Source organism: Hemitrygon akajei, chromosome 6 (genome assembly GCF_048418815.1).
Source record: "Hemitrygon akajei chromosome 6, sHemAka1.3, whole genome shotgun sequence".
Taxonomy (NCBI): Eukaryota; Metazoa; Chordata; class Chondrichthyes; order Myliobatiformes; family Dasyatidae; genus Hemitrygon; species Hemitrygon akajei.
In genome coordinates, this window is record NC_133129.1 from 78,149,496 (window position 1) to 78,164,827 (window position 15,332).

General features: G+C 38.4%; 1 protein-coding gene across 2 annotated transcripts; it reads left to right on the forward strand.

Moving 5' to 3' along the window:
• Positions 1-1,696: 1,696 nt before the first annotated feature.
• On the forward strand, positions 1,697-9,255 carry LOC140729177 (neuronal acetylcholine receptor subunit alpha-3-like). 2 transcript variants are annotated; one of them, XM_073048650.1, is made up of 6 exons: positions 1,697-1,958; positions 2,115-2,263; positions 2,367-2,411; positions 4,887-4,996; positions 5,111-6,119; positions 9,091-9,255. In XM_073048650.1, the coding sequence occupies exons 1-6, from the start codon at positions 1,718-1,720 to the stop codon at positions 9,211-9,213; spliced, it is 1,677 nt and encodes a 558-aa protein (XP_072904751.1). In that variant the 5' UTR covers positions 1,697-1,717; the 3' UTR covers positions 9,214-9,255. The 2 variants fall into 2 exon arrangements, with proteins under 2 accessions (XP_072904751.1, XP_072904752.1); XM_073048651.1 differs by lacking the exon at positions 2,115-2,263 and having other exon boundaries at positions 1,887-1,958.
• Positions 9,256-15,332: the final 6,077 nt, after the last annotated feature.

Here is a 15,332-nt window from a genome sequence, read left to right on the forward strand (position 1 = left end):
ACACAAAAAAGGCAAGCTGTCAAATACCTGCCTTTGTCATTTATTCATGACCGCAATGATCTTATTTTCACCAATAACACAAATAATATTTTGAATTTCCTCTTTCATACATCATCTATATGTGCCAAACATTCATTAATACAATTTAAGGTTGTACATAGGGCCCATATGTCCAAGGATAAATTAGCTCATTTTTATTCTTATATAAACCCTATTTGTGACAGATGTCAATTGGAAATCACGTCTTTAACTCATATGTTTTGGTCATGTCCGCTTTTGAAAAAATATTGGAAAGATATTTTTGATATTATCTCTGCGGTACTGAACATCGATTTACAACCCCATCCTATTACCGCAATTTTTGGTTTACCGATGATGGACTTACTTCATTTATCTCCTTCCGCCTGTCGAATGATTACTTTTCTCACTTTGATGGCTAGAAGATCTATTTTGTTGAATTGGAAGGAAATTAATCCTCCCACTGTATTTCATGGGCTTTCTCAAACTATGTTATGTTTAAATTTAGAAAAAATTAGAAGTGGTGTATTTGATACTTCTATTAAATTTGAAAAGATATGGAGACCATTTATTCAATATTTTCATATGATGTAATACGACCCTGTTCCAAGCTTATTGGTTTTTTCAGCTTTAGTCGTATCTATGTTGAGAGGATCGGAGTTGACGACATTGATGTTTATGTATTCTTGTGAGATATTATAAACAGCCCTTTTTTTTCTTTCTCTCTTTTTTAGTTTTTCTTTTTTTTTCTTTTTTTGCTTCCTTTTTTTCCCTTAGATACTAGATTAGTAGGTTAGTCAACTTTGCATATATATATATTTTTTTATATTATATTTTTTGAAATATCTAGATTTACCTTGTTCATATATATACTATATGGTTCATGTTTCCGGAAAACTTATTTATACTGTATTCATTGCTTATGTATTCTTTCATGTGTAATGGGAATTTGTATGTTTGTAATCCCTTTACTAATATATCAATTGTATTTTGTTCATAATATTATTAATACTAATAAAAAGATTGAAAAAGAAAGAAAAATAATTTCCTCTCTCCAACATCCTTCACCTTACCCCCCCTACACAAACTTACCTTACCCTCTCCTGAGCATAACATTCATTTTTTTTCTCTGCAAGGAGAGGCATAGAAGTATAGTCCAGTGGTTTAATGTGGAACAATTGGGGGAGTCTTCTCTGCGTTCTCCTAGATGTTTTCACTGAATGGTCACAGATTGATTCAAATCTGAATGTGGTGATCATGGTGGGGGTATGTGAAAATGGATGGTCCTACCTTTCCTGGTTTAACTCTCTTAGGACGCACAGGACTATCACCATCCTAGGTACAAAGGATGTGGTCCACTGTGCCTCCTCCTCCGTCATTTGCACTCACCACACATCAGGGATGGTAGAAAAAAGGATCTGCCCGGTTAATTGGTATGGCCATATTTCAATAGCAACTTTTGATTCTAACACTTCTGCGTCGATAAGGCTTTATGTCCACTTTGAATGAAAATGTACATGAAACCACAATTTAACAGTGGTTTTCTGCGAACCCACAGGCCGATGTTGTATGTGTGTTTGAGAACGCGAGAGAGAGAGAGAGAGAAAGAGAGACTTCTTTCCCATGACGATTCCCTGTTGCGCTCGCCGACCCGCAGTCTGCTTCCGCTGAGGGAGGAGCGCAGGCGGGTACCTTGAGAATGACTGACGGGAGACGAGCAGTCCAAATCAGCAACTTCGGATCCGAAAAAGAGATCAGAGCCTGGGGGCTTGTCTCCGCCTTGCTCCAGTCCCGCTGCTCGGAGATCCTTTGCAGCTCGACTGCCTCTGGTAACTCAACTCCGACCAAAAATAGCCGTGTCGGCACTCAAGGGAAACAAATGACAACTCCAGGGAGGACGCATCTATTAATCCCCATTGGTTTGCTATTACTGATACACGGTAAGCGTATGGTTTTAACCTCAATGAAAATATAGATTCCGAAAATAAGGACTAAAATAGGATTATTGTATAGAATGTAGTCTCTGTGTTTGTGCAATTACTATTCTGTTGCCTTCATGTTTGATATTTCTGTGTGTGTGTGTCTGTGTGTGTCAGTGCGCGCAGATTGTCTTGCCTCCAGAGCAGAAGACCGTCTATTCCGGAGAATATTCCGCAAATATAATCAGTACATCAGGCCCGTCGAGAACGTCTCTGACCCGGTGATGGTGCAGTTCGAGGTCTCCATGTCTCAGCTGGTCAAAGTGGTAAGTGTATGGAATCAACTCCATGGCAAGTGTGTATTTCAATAGATAGTGCTGTTACTTTTTAAAGTTTAATTCCTTTAATCTCCATCGCCTCTTTTGACAGGATGAAGTCAACCAAATAATGGAGACGAATCTTTGGCTTCGGCATGTAAGTTGTATGAGGTACAGGTGTTCATCTCTGGGAGCAATGGCCCCACTAATGTAACAGCAGTGGCAGTGGAACCAGTATTGTCTACTTACCAGTTTCTGAGATGCAGTCCGCTTATCTGGGTGCAGTTTCTGCTCTGTATTTACTTCCAGTCTGTGCCAGACTGCCCTGCTTAATTTAATCACTGGTCACTTCATTACCAATAGCAAGCAGATTTGCTGTGAGATGTGCACTGAAATATCAGCAGCAGAAACATCAACGTCCTCTTCCTTTAGTTGACAGAATGAAATCATTTGCATGGGTTGTTCCATTATACCATTTATCCTCAGGATAGCAGGCTTACCCTCTCTTTCAGGGGAGTCAGTTTGCAAAAGTATTTTAAAACGGATGTGATTTAAAGCCAAATAAATTCAAAGTGAGGTAAGGCAGGGTTGTGAGAGAAGGTTAGTGTCTGAGTCTAATCACATTGCTCGTTAATAAGCCAGATGGGAGGTGGGCAGTCAGCTTCCTTCTGCACTGTTCAGGTCCTTAAAAAAGTCTGCCTATTTCTACCTCCATATCAGTTAACTATTTCAGGGCTCTGCTTGTCATCCTATTTAAAATGTGGTGACTTATAACTCTGATGCTGTCCCCACCCCCAGAACTTATACCATTTATCCTTGATTGGCCATGGTCCACTTCCTATCTTTGTGGTCCCCTCCTTCCTGAGTTCCTTGAAATCCTCCAGTTCTGCAGGTGCTGATGAAGGGTTTCAACCCAAAATATTGACAATCCCTTTTCTCCTGCAGATGCTGCTCGGCCCTCTGAGTCCTTCTGGCAGATCAATTGTTCCAATTCTGACTTCTTGATGATTCTGAAATTAATTTGCTCCATCCTTAGTGGCTGCGTTTCTCATTGCCAAACAGAGCAATCCCATCATTCCCATCCCACACCACCCATACCAAGCCTCTTCAAAATAGTGCATTGGAATCCTTCATTTTGATGCGGGAAAGTTAGTGAAGTGTCTGAAAAACAGTATCTTTGTGAATGCAGTACTACTTATATCAGTCTAAGTTCCTGCACTTACCTCTACAATGAGTCTTGAACCTTCTGACAAAGATCTGAGAGTGCCACCGGCTGAGTTAAAACTGGCACTTAAGGTTGACATGAAGCTATCCTTATGCCACAGTTAACTGGCCAGTTAGATTCCTCAGCCATGTTAGAAACACACTGGACTTTTTATTAAAAGAAGTCTGGCAGGATGGATACGGTGCCTTGAAGAAGTATTCAGCCCTCAACCCTTTGTTCAGATAAATTAGTTGTATTACAACCAGGGATTTTGACTCTGACTGTGCCACTCAAGCACATCATTTTTTCTCATTTTAAGCCACTCCATAGTTGCCCTGGCAGTGTCCTGCTGAAAGATGAACTTCCTCCCTAGCTTAAGCCTTCTGGCAGAGGCTAGCAGAATTTCTCTGTATTTAGCAGTATTCATTTTCCCGTCATTCCTGACCAGATTTTGAGTCCCTGCTGCTGAAGACCATGCCCATCGCATGATGCTACTTCCACCATACTTTACAGTAGGAATGGTGTTCCGTAGCTGATGGGCAGTATTAGATTTATGCCACATGTACTGCCTGTAAAGACTTAGAAAAATGTCACTTAGAAGATACTGTAAAGATGTGGAAGAAGCCCTTGTGGTCAGAAAAGGCTAAAGTGGAAGTTTTTGGCCTCAACACTAAGCAGTACATGCCGTGTAAATCCAGTACTGTGATTCTGACGAGTAAATTCTTCATGACCGAATAAGGCACTGTTACTATTTAGTTACTCATTGGACCTGAGGAAAACTATATATTTTTTATCTCTATGTAAGAATTTTCCAATTCCTTTAGAAAGGTATTTGTAAATATAATAGATGTTCACATAATAAGTATATTCCCTCGTTGTTAAGCAATTTACTTTTATATTTTCTTAGGTGTAATTTTCCATCGTTATTTATTGAATATTTAAAGTTCTCAGGGAAAATGAGACCTTCTTCAACAGCTTCCTTCTAGGTCAGCAACTAAATGAGATCATTTAATAAAAGAATCTTACAGATTTCCACACTCAGTACTTAGGAAATCTGTGAGCTTTTATTACTAATTAATTATTATTCATTACCAATATCTTTGCAGTAATAAGCCTATATTATTGTAATATGTTGTGGCTTGAAAACAGCAATAGGAAATCTGTTTTCCCTCCTTATTTTACTGATTATTATTGTTCCATCATTATTAATCATCAGTCAAAATTGAAGCCAGCTACAAAGCTCAATTATAGATTTCATTATCTTTGGAATATTGTTACCTTTTACAAGAACATTAGCAATTAGAGGATTAAACATGGTATAAAACCTTACCAATTAACAAATAGTGCATTGTGTATCATAAATAATTACACAATTGATAAGGCAACGCATACCCTTCTGAATGCATTTTGTTTTTCCATGAGTAACAGATCTGGAATGATTACAAATTCCGATGGAATCCAGTTGACTATGATGGTATCAAGTACATCCGAGTCCCAGCTGACAAGATTTGGAAACCGGATATTGTACTGTATAACAAGTAAGTTTTAAGATCAGTGAATGGGCATTAGTGCTTCAATCTAATGAGAGAATTTATGACCATTTCCACATTTGAAAGTTGCACTGATTACTTCTGGATTTTTCACCTTTACAGTGCCGTTGGGGGTTTTCAAATTGAAGATAATACCAAGGCTCTTCTCAAATACGATGGCACTGTTACCTGGATGCCTCCAGCTATTTTCAAAAGCTCCTGTCCTATGGACATCACCTACTTTCCCTTTGACTATCAGAATTGTTCTATGAAATTTGGATCATGGACTTACGACAAAGCTAAGATTGACCTAGCAATCATAGGGTCCAAAGTAAATCTGAAGGACTTTTGGGAGAGTGGCGAATGGGAGATCATTGATGCCCCTGGATATAAGCATGAACTGAAGTATAATTGTTGTGAAGAGATTTATCCGGACATTACTTACTCTTTCTACATACGTAGACTGCCTTTGTTTTATACTATCAACCTGATCATTCCCTGTCTGTTAATCTCTTTCCTAACTGTTCTAGTTTTTTATCTTCCCTCTGACTGCGGGGAGAAGGTCACTCTTTGTATATCTGTCCTACTCTCTTTGACAGTATTCCTGCTGGTTATCACAGAAACGATCCCTTCAACCTCCCTGGTGATCCCTCTGATAGGCGAGTACCTCTTATTCACGATGATATTTGTGACTCTCTCTATCATTATTACAGTCTTTGTCCTGAATGTTCATTATCGAACGCCAACCACCCACATCATGCCAAGGTGGGTGCAAAAAGTCTTCTTGGAAATCCTACCTAAAGTTATGTTGATGAGGAGGCCTTTAGAAGAAAAGAAAACTGAGAAACTGAAAAGCAGGCAAAGGAAGGATAAGTGTATCCAGAAAGACTGTGCCAACCACCTGGAATATGGAAAATTCAAGTCAGCCAAAGATCAGACAAGATCATACTGCTTGTACTGCAAGGAGCCCATGAGTACTGTAACCTCTAACCTGCAAGGACAAGGACCAATCAGTCCTCAATCACTTGAATCTCTCCTTGGCGTCTCAGTTCTTTCTTCTGAAGTTCAGCAGGCAATAGAGAGTATCAAATACATTGCAGATAACACACGGAGTCAGAATGAAGCTAAAGAGGTCAGTAAATTTGCTGTGTGTATCTCATAGAGTCATACAACATGAAAACGGGCCCTTTGGCCCACCTCAGCTGTGTTTTGCTAGCAAGCTAGTCTGCATTTCGCCCATAACCCACTGAGCCCTTCGTATCCATGTACCTATCTAGGTGGTGTTTAAATGTTACTGATATGCTGCCTCTAAAACTAGCACCACCCTTTGCGTGAAGAAGCTGAACCTGTTATCCCTTTTAAATCTCTTGTCACTTAAACCTATGCCTTCGTGTTTTTAGCCTCCTCCTAATTAAAAGATAATGTGCTTTCACCCTGTTTATACTCCTAATGATCTTATGTACCTCTATCAGGTCACCCCTCAATCTCCCATGTTCCAGTAAGTAAAGTCCCAGTCTCATCTCCTTTCAAGCTTGTCTCTCCATTAAATAATTAAGAAAGTGTACCACAGCCACTTCACAGCTGTAGTGTTAAGTTGTAAATTACATTGATTTTAATTTGCAGTACATTAAATTGTTCACTCCAAATGGCTAATATCAGTGCTTAGTCATTACTTCTGCAGCTCATGATTCCACCTCATTGGACCCTGTCAACATACGGTTCTATTGTTTTCTCCCACACACTATCCTATTTATTTTAATGTATCTGTTATCTGTTTCTCAACCACTGTTCTTTGGCAATGAGTTTCATAGTCCAATCCTTCATTGGGCAAGGCTGTTTCTCCTCAATCCCCTCATGCATCTATTAGTGATTGTCATATATGTGATTAACAAGATAGAGTCTGCAGATGCTGGAAATCCAAAGCAACACACCCAAAATGCTGGAGGAACTCAGCAGGTCAAGCAGCATCTATGGAAATAAATAAACAGTCGATGTCGATGTTTTGGGCTGAGACCCTCCCTCAGAACTGAGAGGGATGGGGGAAGATGCCAGAATAAAAAGGTGGAGGGAGGGGAAGGTGAAGCCAGGTGGATGGGAAAGGTAAAGTGCTGGAGAAGAAGGAATCTGATAGGAGAGGAGAGTGGGCCATGGGAGAAAGGGAAGCAAGAGGGAACCCAGGAAAAATGATAGGCAGGTAAGGAGAGATAAAAGGCCAGAGTGGGGAAAAGAAGGGGGGGGAGGAAAAAAACTTTTTATCCGAAGAAGATATGCCATCAGGTTGGAGGCCACCCAGAAGGAATATAAAGAGTCACTCCTCCACCCTGAGGGTGACCTCATCTTGACACAAGAGGAGGACAGACATATAGGTGTCTGTCCTGGCTTCCCCCCCATTGGTGGTAAAACCTTGTGTATATCTACTCTAATACACTCTTCAATAATTAAAAATAATACTTTTTGTTACCTCTAACCATTTCTTTTCCTGAAACGTATGACTACTAATTTCTCTTATGACCAGATAAACCTTTTATAGATCTCTCCATTGCCTCGCTATTCCTCTAGTGTGGCAATCAGATGGTTTACTAAATTGAAAGCCCTCTGACATCTCCCAGTCAAACATTGGCAAACTTTCTTAACAACCCCATTATATCTTACTGTCTTCTAATTAATATCACCTATGCATACAGATTCCCACATAAGTGTTGCTGGAAGTTTCTCCCATTGATTAATAAAGAGGTAATAAATATTAATTTTAATCCAGCCACATAGACATGGTTCCCTAAGTTCCCATTATTTAGTGTTCATTTCCCTAGTTCCAGTAAAAGAACATATGTTCAAAAGAATTATTCAATCCTTGGAGCAGAATAATAGAACACAATAATATAAAGGAGATAGGGGTATCAAAATTAATATTGCCGAGTGATGAGTCATTCCGGTAATTGGTTTCTAAATTTAAAAATACGCTAAGATGCAGATATGCACCTATAACCCTCTCCAATTATTTCTATGATTTTATCATTATAACAGAGGGATTAATCTCCATCCGATTAATAAGACACAAAAACACACAATAATCTGCCTAAACTTATACATTGATATTCTTAAAAAGTATTCTGCTTATATGCATATTTATTCCATTGTTAAATTATTTTGCATTTATATTTATGAATTTATAACATCTTCATGACAGACTTTATTCCAAAGTGAGCTCATTTTATTTTTAGCCATGACATGTTCACAATATTCATTTTCATGACTTGTTCTCTTTTGTTTGATAAGTACAGTAGTGAGGAGCCCCATTAATACCAATGAGCTGGCTCCATTATGAGATATATTTCATTATTGGATGTCAAGAAAAAATACCGGTAACCTAAAATAATAACATTCTTTGAACGACCTCAAACAATAACAATAAGAGAGATTACTTGCTTTTAGTAGAATCGGAATCAGCATTTAATATCACTGGCATTTGTTGTGAAATTTGTTAACTTTACAGTAACTGTTCAATTAAATACATGATAAATATAGAGAAAAAAACTGAATTACATTAAGTATATATATATATGTCTACTAAATTGTTAAATTAAATTACGTAGTGCAAAAAAAAAACTAAACAGCAGTGAGGATTGCTTGAGAGTTAAAAATATTGTTTGACACTGCTAATACAGTCCTGATTGAGTGTTGCCCAAGCAGAGATGCCAGTTTTCAGATTGTTGAGATTATACCTCATCCGTCAGGTAGAAGAGAAACCTTTTGAAATTATTCAGAGAAGATCTGCAGTTTTCTCTCGGTTATCTTGCCACTGATTATCTCTCAATGTGGACATTAACTTGATATTACTTCTGCTGCCGTGTCTTCATCTATATTGCAATGATTACAAAATGCAGTATTGATGTTGTCTTGATTGTAACATATTCTTTAGCACAGAATACTTGCACTGGATTGACACCACATCTTGTGGCCAATTATGAACATCAGAGAATTGATACAAAATGTTCTTCATGTATATGTTTCAATGATCTTGCTTGAAATAATCTCTCACGTTTTTGTTCCATTTCAAAAGCTGTGAATATAATGGGAAGGTAATCTGTTTTTATGTCTTGCAGGTTGAAGATGATTGGAAATATGTGGCTCTGGTGATTGACAGGATATTTCTGTGGGTTTTCACTTTAGTTTGTGTTCTTGGAACTGCAGGATTGTTTCTACAGCCATTGATGGCTACAGAATAATTAGGTAGCATTTGATACCTATAAAAGTCATCTGTGTTGTGATCTAGTGTGTGTTATATCAATGTCACATGTCACATCAAAGCCTACATTGCATGACAACATTAAAATTAATTAAAGATTATGCTACTGAAATCTCCATCTTTAATATTGTGGAAAGATTGACTTAACAAATCACTGTTCATGTGGCCATTTATGTGTGAAGCTACAAATCACCTATATTACTGTTTACGTTACCTTATCTAAGTCTTGTAGATCATGTCCAGAATATATAACGGGAGATGTGATGAATATTTCATGAAAATACACCTTTTAACACAGTAAGCTAAATTAACCATGAAACCATCTCGTGGATTGTGCTTTTTTTCTTAATATAAATGCTTTGGACTTGAATGTACAGTGTACAATTTCCAAATCTGTAGATGACACAAAATGTGTGGACTTAGTAAACCATGACAAGGATAGTAATGGACTTCAATGAGATATTATAGATACGTTGGTGGAATGATTGATATGTAGAAGATGAAATATAATGCTGAGAAATATGAAGTATACAATGAGAAGTGATCATATATACTACAATTCTATAAGGACAACAAGAATAGAGATACCCTAGTAAGTATGTGTGTAATTCACTGAAATTAGTTTGAGAAAGTGATTTAAAAACATCTACAATCCAGGGCTTTATAAATAGAGGCATAGGGTACTAGTGGAATTCATGATGAATGTTGTTAAAACACTAGCTGAGCCTCTAATATGTGGACAACACACTTCAGAAAAAAATTAAAGGTTTTAGAGAGGGTGATGAAGAGATTTATGAAAATAAATCCAGGGACAGGGGCTTTAGTTCTGTGGGTAGACAGAAATTTTGGAACAGAGGAGGTTTTGAGAAAATTTGATAGAACCTGATTAAAACTAATGAAGTATTTAGGCAGTGTAGATAAAGAGAAATGCTTCCGATTAATGGAAAGGTCAAAAGCTGAGGGATATCAATTGAAGGTAATTGTCAATTGTCAAAAGCGACATGAGAAAATATTTTCTTTATACAGGCAGTGGGCCTAACCAGTTAGCTCTTACATTGAGCTAGTATAGGTCTGATGACCTGGATGGTGTAATGGGCCGTGTTGATCAATTCGAGTGTCCAGGAAATGTGGCAATAAGTGTACAAGCACAACAACCTAAGCCTAATTTATTATCATAGAATAGAAAACGCAAATAAACCACACAAAATACCATGTAGTAAGCCATAATGATTTCAGGGCTCATGATTCATAGTCAACACTTGATTGTTGCTGTGGTCGAGGGAACTCCAATCTCCCGACTCACTCATGAAACCACCCCTTGGTCACAGGCACTGACTGCGATTTCCAGTCCTTGGCTGAAGTCCAATGAAACAGGGAAAAGCAGCCCAATAAATATAAGTTTCACAAGTGCAGAGCAATCACAAGACAGAAAAATCTTTGATCTTTTGTCTCAATAAAGCCTACCTTTTTTTGAACACATCCTGTATCCATTAACACAGTGTTCAGCATACCTTCATAAATCAACTAAACATTGTAATGGTTACTTTTCATCCATTAGTCCATCAATGATTTGGGCACAACATTCTTTTGGATCTACAAAAGAACATTAATATTACATATGAGATAAGCCTAAATACAGACAGACACGAATAAGAATACATCAACCTAGCTCTTAAAGTGACCAACAGGCATTTAGTCATTAACAGATCTACAGTGTTTACCCTGTACAGATACTTCATAAACATCGCCCACTAACAGACTCCACATGCTACAAGATCAGAAAGAGCTAAATAGTTTATTTTACCCTCATCAAGTCCTCATCTAAACAATGCACACAATATGGTGGAGGAGTTCAGTAGGACAGGCAGCATAATGGAAAAGAGTACAATTGATGTTTCAGGCCGAGGCCCTTCAGCAGGACTAGTGAAAAAAATTGTAGATGGTGAGACTGCTTCACCGAGCACCTATGTTCCGTCTGCCAGAAAAAGCGGGATCTCCTAGTGGCCACCCATTCTAATTCCACTTCCCATTCCCATTCTGCTATGTCTATCCTTGGCCTCCTTTACTGTCGCGATGAGGCCACACTCAGGTTGGAGGAATAACACCTGATATTCCATCTGGGTAGCCTCCAACCTGATGGCATGAACATAAATTTCTCAAACTTCTGTTAATGCTCCCCCGTCCTTCACCAGTCCCTATTCCCTTTCCCCTTCTCCAGCCCAAAATCTCTTTCACCAATCAACCTCCCAGATCTTTACTTCACCCCCACCCCTCCTCATTTCACCTGTCACCTTGTGTTCCTCTCTCCCCTCCCCAACTTTTCAATCTACTCCTCATCTTTTTTTCTCCAGTCCTGCTGAAGGGTCTCAGCCTGAAACGTCGACAGCTTACTCTTTTCCGAAGAAGCTGCCTGGTCTGCTGAGTTCCTCCAGCATTTTGTGTGTGTTGTTTGGATTTCCAGCATCTGCAGAATTCCTCTTGTTTACGATTGAACTCCTCGTCTATTCAACCTTTCCTTATAACTCAGCTCCAGACCCAATAACATCCTTGTAAATTTTATCTGTTCTCTTTCTACCTTATTTACATCCTTCCTGTAGGTAGGTGACTAAATCTGTACACAGCACTCCAAATTCGGCCTCACCGATGTCTTATATAATTTCAATGTACATCCCATCTCCTCTATTCAATACTTTGATTTATGAAGGCCAATGTGCCAAAATTATTCCTTATGTCCCCATCTATCTGCGCCAATGCTTTCAATGAATTATGGACCTGTATTCCCAGATCCTTTAGTTCTACTGTGTAAGATCTAACTTGATTGGTCCTCACAAAGTGCAACACCTCACACTTATCTGCATTAAATACCATCTGCCATTTTAAAGCCAATTTTTTCAGCTGGTCCAGATCCCGCTGTAATCACTGACCACTACACCCCCAATTTTGGTGTCATCCGCAAATTTGCTCCAGTTTACCACATTATCATCCAGATCGTTTATATAGATGACAAACAGTGATGAACCCAGCACCAATCTCTGTGGCATACCACTAGTCACATGCCTCTGTCAGAGAGGCAACTACTACCACTTTCTGTATTCATCACAAGGCCATTATCTAATCCAATTTACTATCTCAGCTTAAATGCCAAGTGACTGAACCTTCCTGATCAACCTTCCACAGGGGACCTTGTCAAATGCTTTGCTAAAGTCCATGTAGACAACATCCACTGCCTTGCCTTCATCAGTTTTCCAGATAGCTTCCTGGAAAAACTCTTAACAGATTGGTTGGACATGACTTATCGCACATAAAGCCATGCTGACTATTCCTAGTCTTTCCATGTCTATCCAAATACTTATATATCTGGTCCTTCAGAATACCTTCCCATCACTTTCCCACTACTGATGTCAGACTCACCAGCCTATAATGTCCTGGTTTATTTTAGGACCTTTCTTAAACAGTAGAACAACATGAGCTATCCTCCAATCCAACCTTATCTCACCCATCACTAAGGATGATACAAATATTTCTGTTAAGGAGAGTAATTTCTGAACATACATCCCACAGGCTCTGAGGGACCACCTTGTCAGGCCCTGGGGATTTATCTACTCTAATATGGCTCAAGACAGCAAACACCTCCTCCTCTGCAATCTACATAGGCTCCATGATCTCACTGATGCTTTGCCTCACTTCTATAGACTGTGTCCATCTCCTGAGTAAATACAGATGCAAAAAAAATCATTTAAGAGCTCCCTCATCTCCTTTGGCTCCTCGCATAGATTATCATTCTGATCTTCCAGAGGACCATTTGCACTTAACATATCTGCAGAATCCCTTAGGATTCTCGTTTACCTTATCTGCTAGGGAAACCTCATGTCTTCTTGCAGTCCTCCTGATTCCTTTCTTAAGTGTTCTCTTGCATTTTTGTACCCCATAGGTACCTCATTTGTTCCAACCTACCTATACCTGCTATAGAACCCTTCTTTTTCTTAAGCAGGACCTCAATATCTCTTGAAAACCAAGGTTCCCCAAACCTATTACCTTTATCTTTTATTCTGACAGGCACATATAAGCTTTGTACTCCCAAAATTTTACTTTAAGGCCTCCCACTTACCAAGTACGCCTTTGCCAAAAAACAGCCAATTCCAATCCACACTTGCCAAATCTTTTCTGATACCATCAAAATTGGCCTTTCTCCAATTTAGAATCTCAACCCAAGGACTAGACCTATCTTTTTTCATATTTACTTTGAAACTAAACTAAACTACAGATAAGTTGGGGGTATTATGAATAGTGTGGAGGGCTGTCAGAGGTTGCAGCAGGACATGGATAGGATGCAAAACTGGGCTGAGAAGTGGCAGATGGCGTTCAACCCAAATAAGTGTGAGGTTGTTCATTTTGGTAGGTCAAATATGATGGCAGAATATAGTATTAATGGTAAGACACTTGGAAATGTGGAAGATCAAAAGATCAAAGTGTCTTACCATTAATATAGTATTAATGGTAAGACACTTGGAAATGTGGAAGATCAAAGGGGTCCGAGTCCATAGGACGCTCAAAGATGCTGCGCAGGTTGACTCTATGGTTAAGAAGGCATATGGTGCATTGGCCTTCATCAACTGTGGGATTGAGTTTAAGAGCTGAGAGGTAATGTTACAGCTATATAGGATCCTGGTCAGACTCCACTAGAAGACTGTTCGGTTCTGGTCATCTCACTACAGGAATGATGGGAAAACTATAGAAAGGGTGCAGAAGAGATTTACAAGGATGTTGTCTGGATTGGGAGCATGCCTTATGAGAATAGGTTTTTTAAATTTTTTTTATTTATTAAATTTTTAAGAGAATTACATAAAATGAATAGAATATTAGAATAGTGAAAAATTAATATTGGCCCTCCCCCTCCCCTTAACCCTCCCCCCCTTAGATCCCTATCTGAAAAAGAAGAAAAGAAAAAAAAAGAAAAAAGAAAGAAAGAAAAAATATAGAAAGATTGCCTGGATATCAGAGGATTCTCATATGCTCCATGGAGTTCAAAATAACTTTAGTTTTTATTTTCCCCAAATAACTTATAATTTTATCTTCAAATGACCTATTTATTTAATCCTATCTTTTGTAGATAGGGGTGCCAAATTTTCAAAAATATATCATATTCATTTCTTAAATTATAAGTAATTTTTGCAAGTGGAATGCAGCTATATATTTCATTATTCCAACGATCCATAGTTAAATATGAATCAGATTTCCAAGAAACTGCAATAGCTTTTTTGACTACTGCCAATGCAATTTTTATAAATTTTTTCTGATATTTATTCAATTTAGGTTTCGGTATTATCCCTTCAATATCACCTAATAAAAATAAAATTGGGCTATGTGGGAGTTGTATTCCAATAACTTGTTCCAGTAAAAGTCTTAAATTTATCCAAAAAGGTTGAATTTTAGAACAAGACCAAGTAGAATGTAAAACGGTACCAATTTCTTGATTACATCGAAAACATTGGTCAGATAAATTTGAATTTAATCTAAATTTGAATTTGAATTTGAATTTAATCTCAGCCTTTTCTCCTCGGACCAACAGTGGATGAGAGGTGACCTGATAGAGGTGTATAAGATGATGAGAGGCATTGGTCGTGTGGATAATCAGAGGCTTTCTCCCAGGGCTGAAATGGCTAGCATGAGAGGGCACAGTTTTAAGGTACTTAGAAGCAGGTACAGAGGGAATGTCAGGGGTAGGTTTTTTTTACGCAGAGAATGGTGAGTGCGTTGAATGGGCTGCCAGCGACGGTGGTGGAGGCGGATACGACAGGGTCTTTTAAGAGACTCATGGATAGGTACATGGAGCTTAGAAAAATAGAGGGCTATGGGTAACCCTGGGTAATTTCTAAAGTACATGTACAGCACAGCAATGTGGGCCAAAGGGCCTATATTGTGCTGTAGGTTTTCTATGTTTTTAAGTTTCTATGTTTCTAATTTCCAAAGTTCTTGCATGTTTCAATGTATTTATTGAAATTTATATACATGGAAATTATTGCCCAGGTTAATTGCACTTACCTGAAGGGAGCAAGGAATCAACCACCTTTATGGGAACCTTCAGTTACAGATAAATTA

Coding starts and splice junctions, on each gene's coding strand:
- LOC140729177 (XM_073048650.1), top strand. CDS start 1,718: ATGACTGACGGGAGACGAGCAGTCCAAATCAGCAACTTCGGATCCGAA. Junction 2,264..2,366: donor TGTCTCAGCTGGTCAAAGTG/GTAAGTGTATGG, acceptor CTCTTTTGACAG/GATGAAGTCAACCAAATAAT. Junction 2,412..4,886: donor CGAATCTTTGGCTTCGGCAT/GTAAGTTGTATG, acceptor CATGAGTAACAG/ATCTGGAATGATTACAAATT.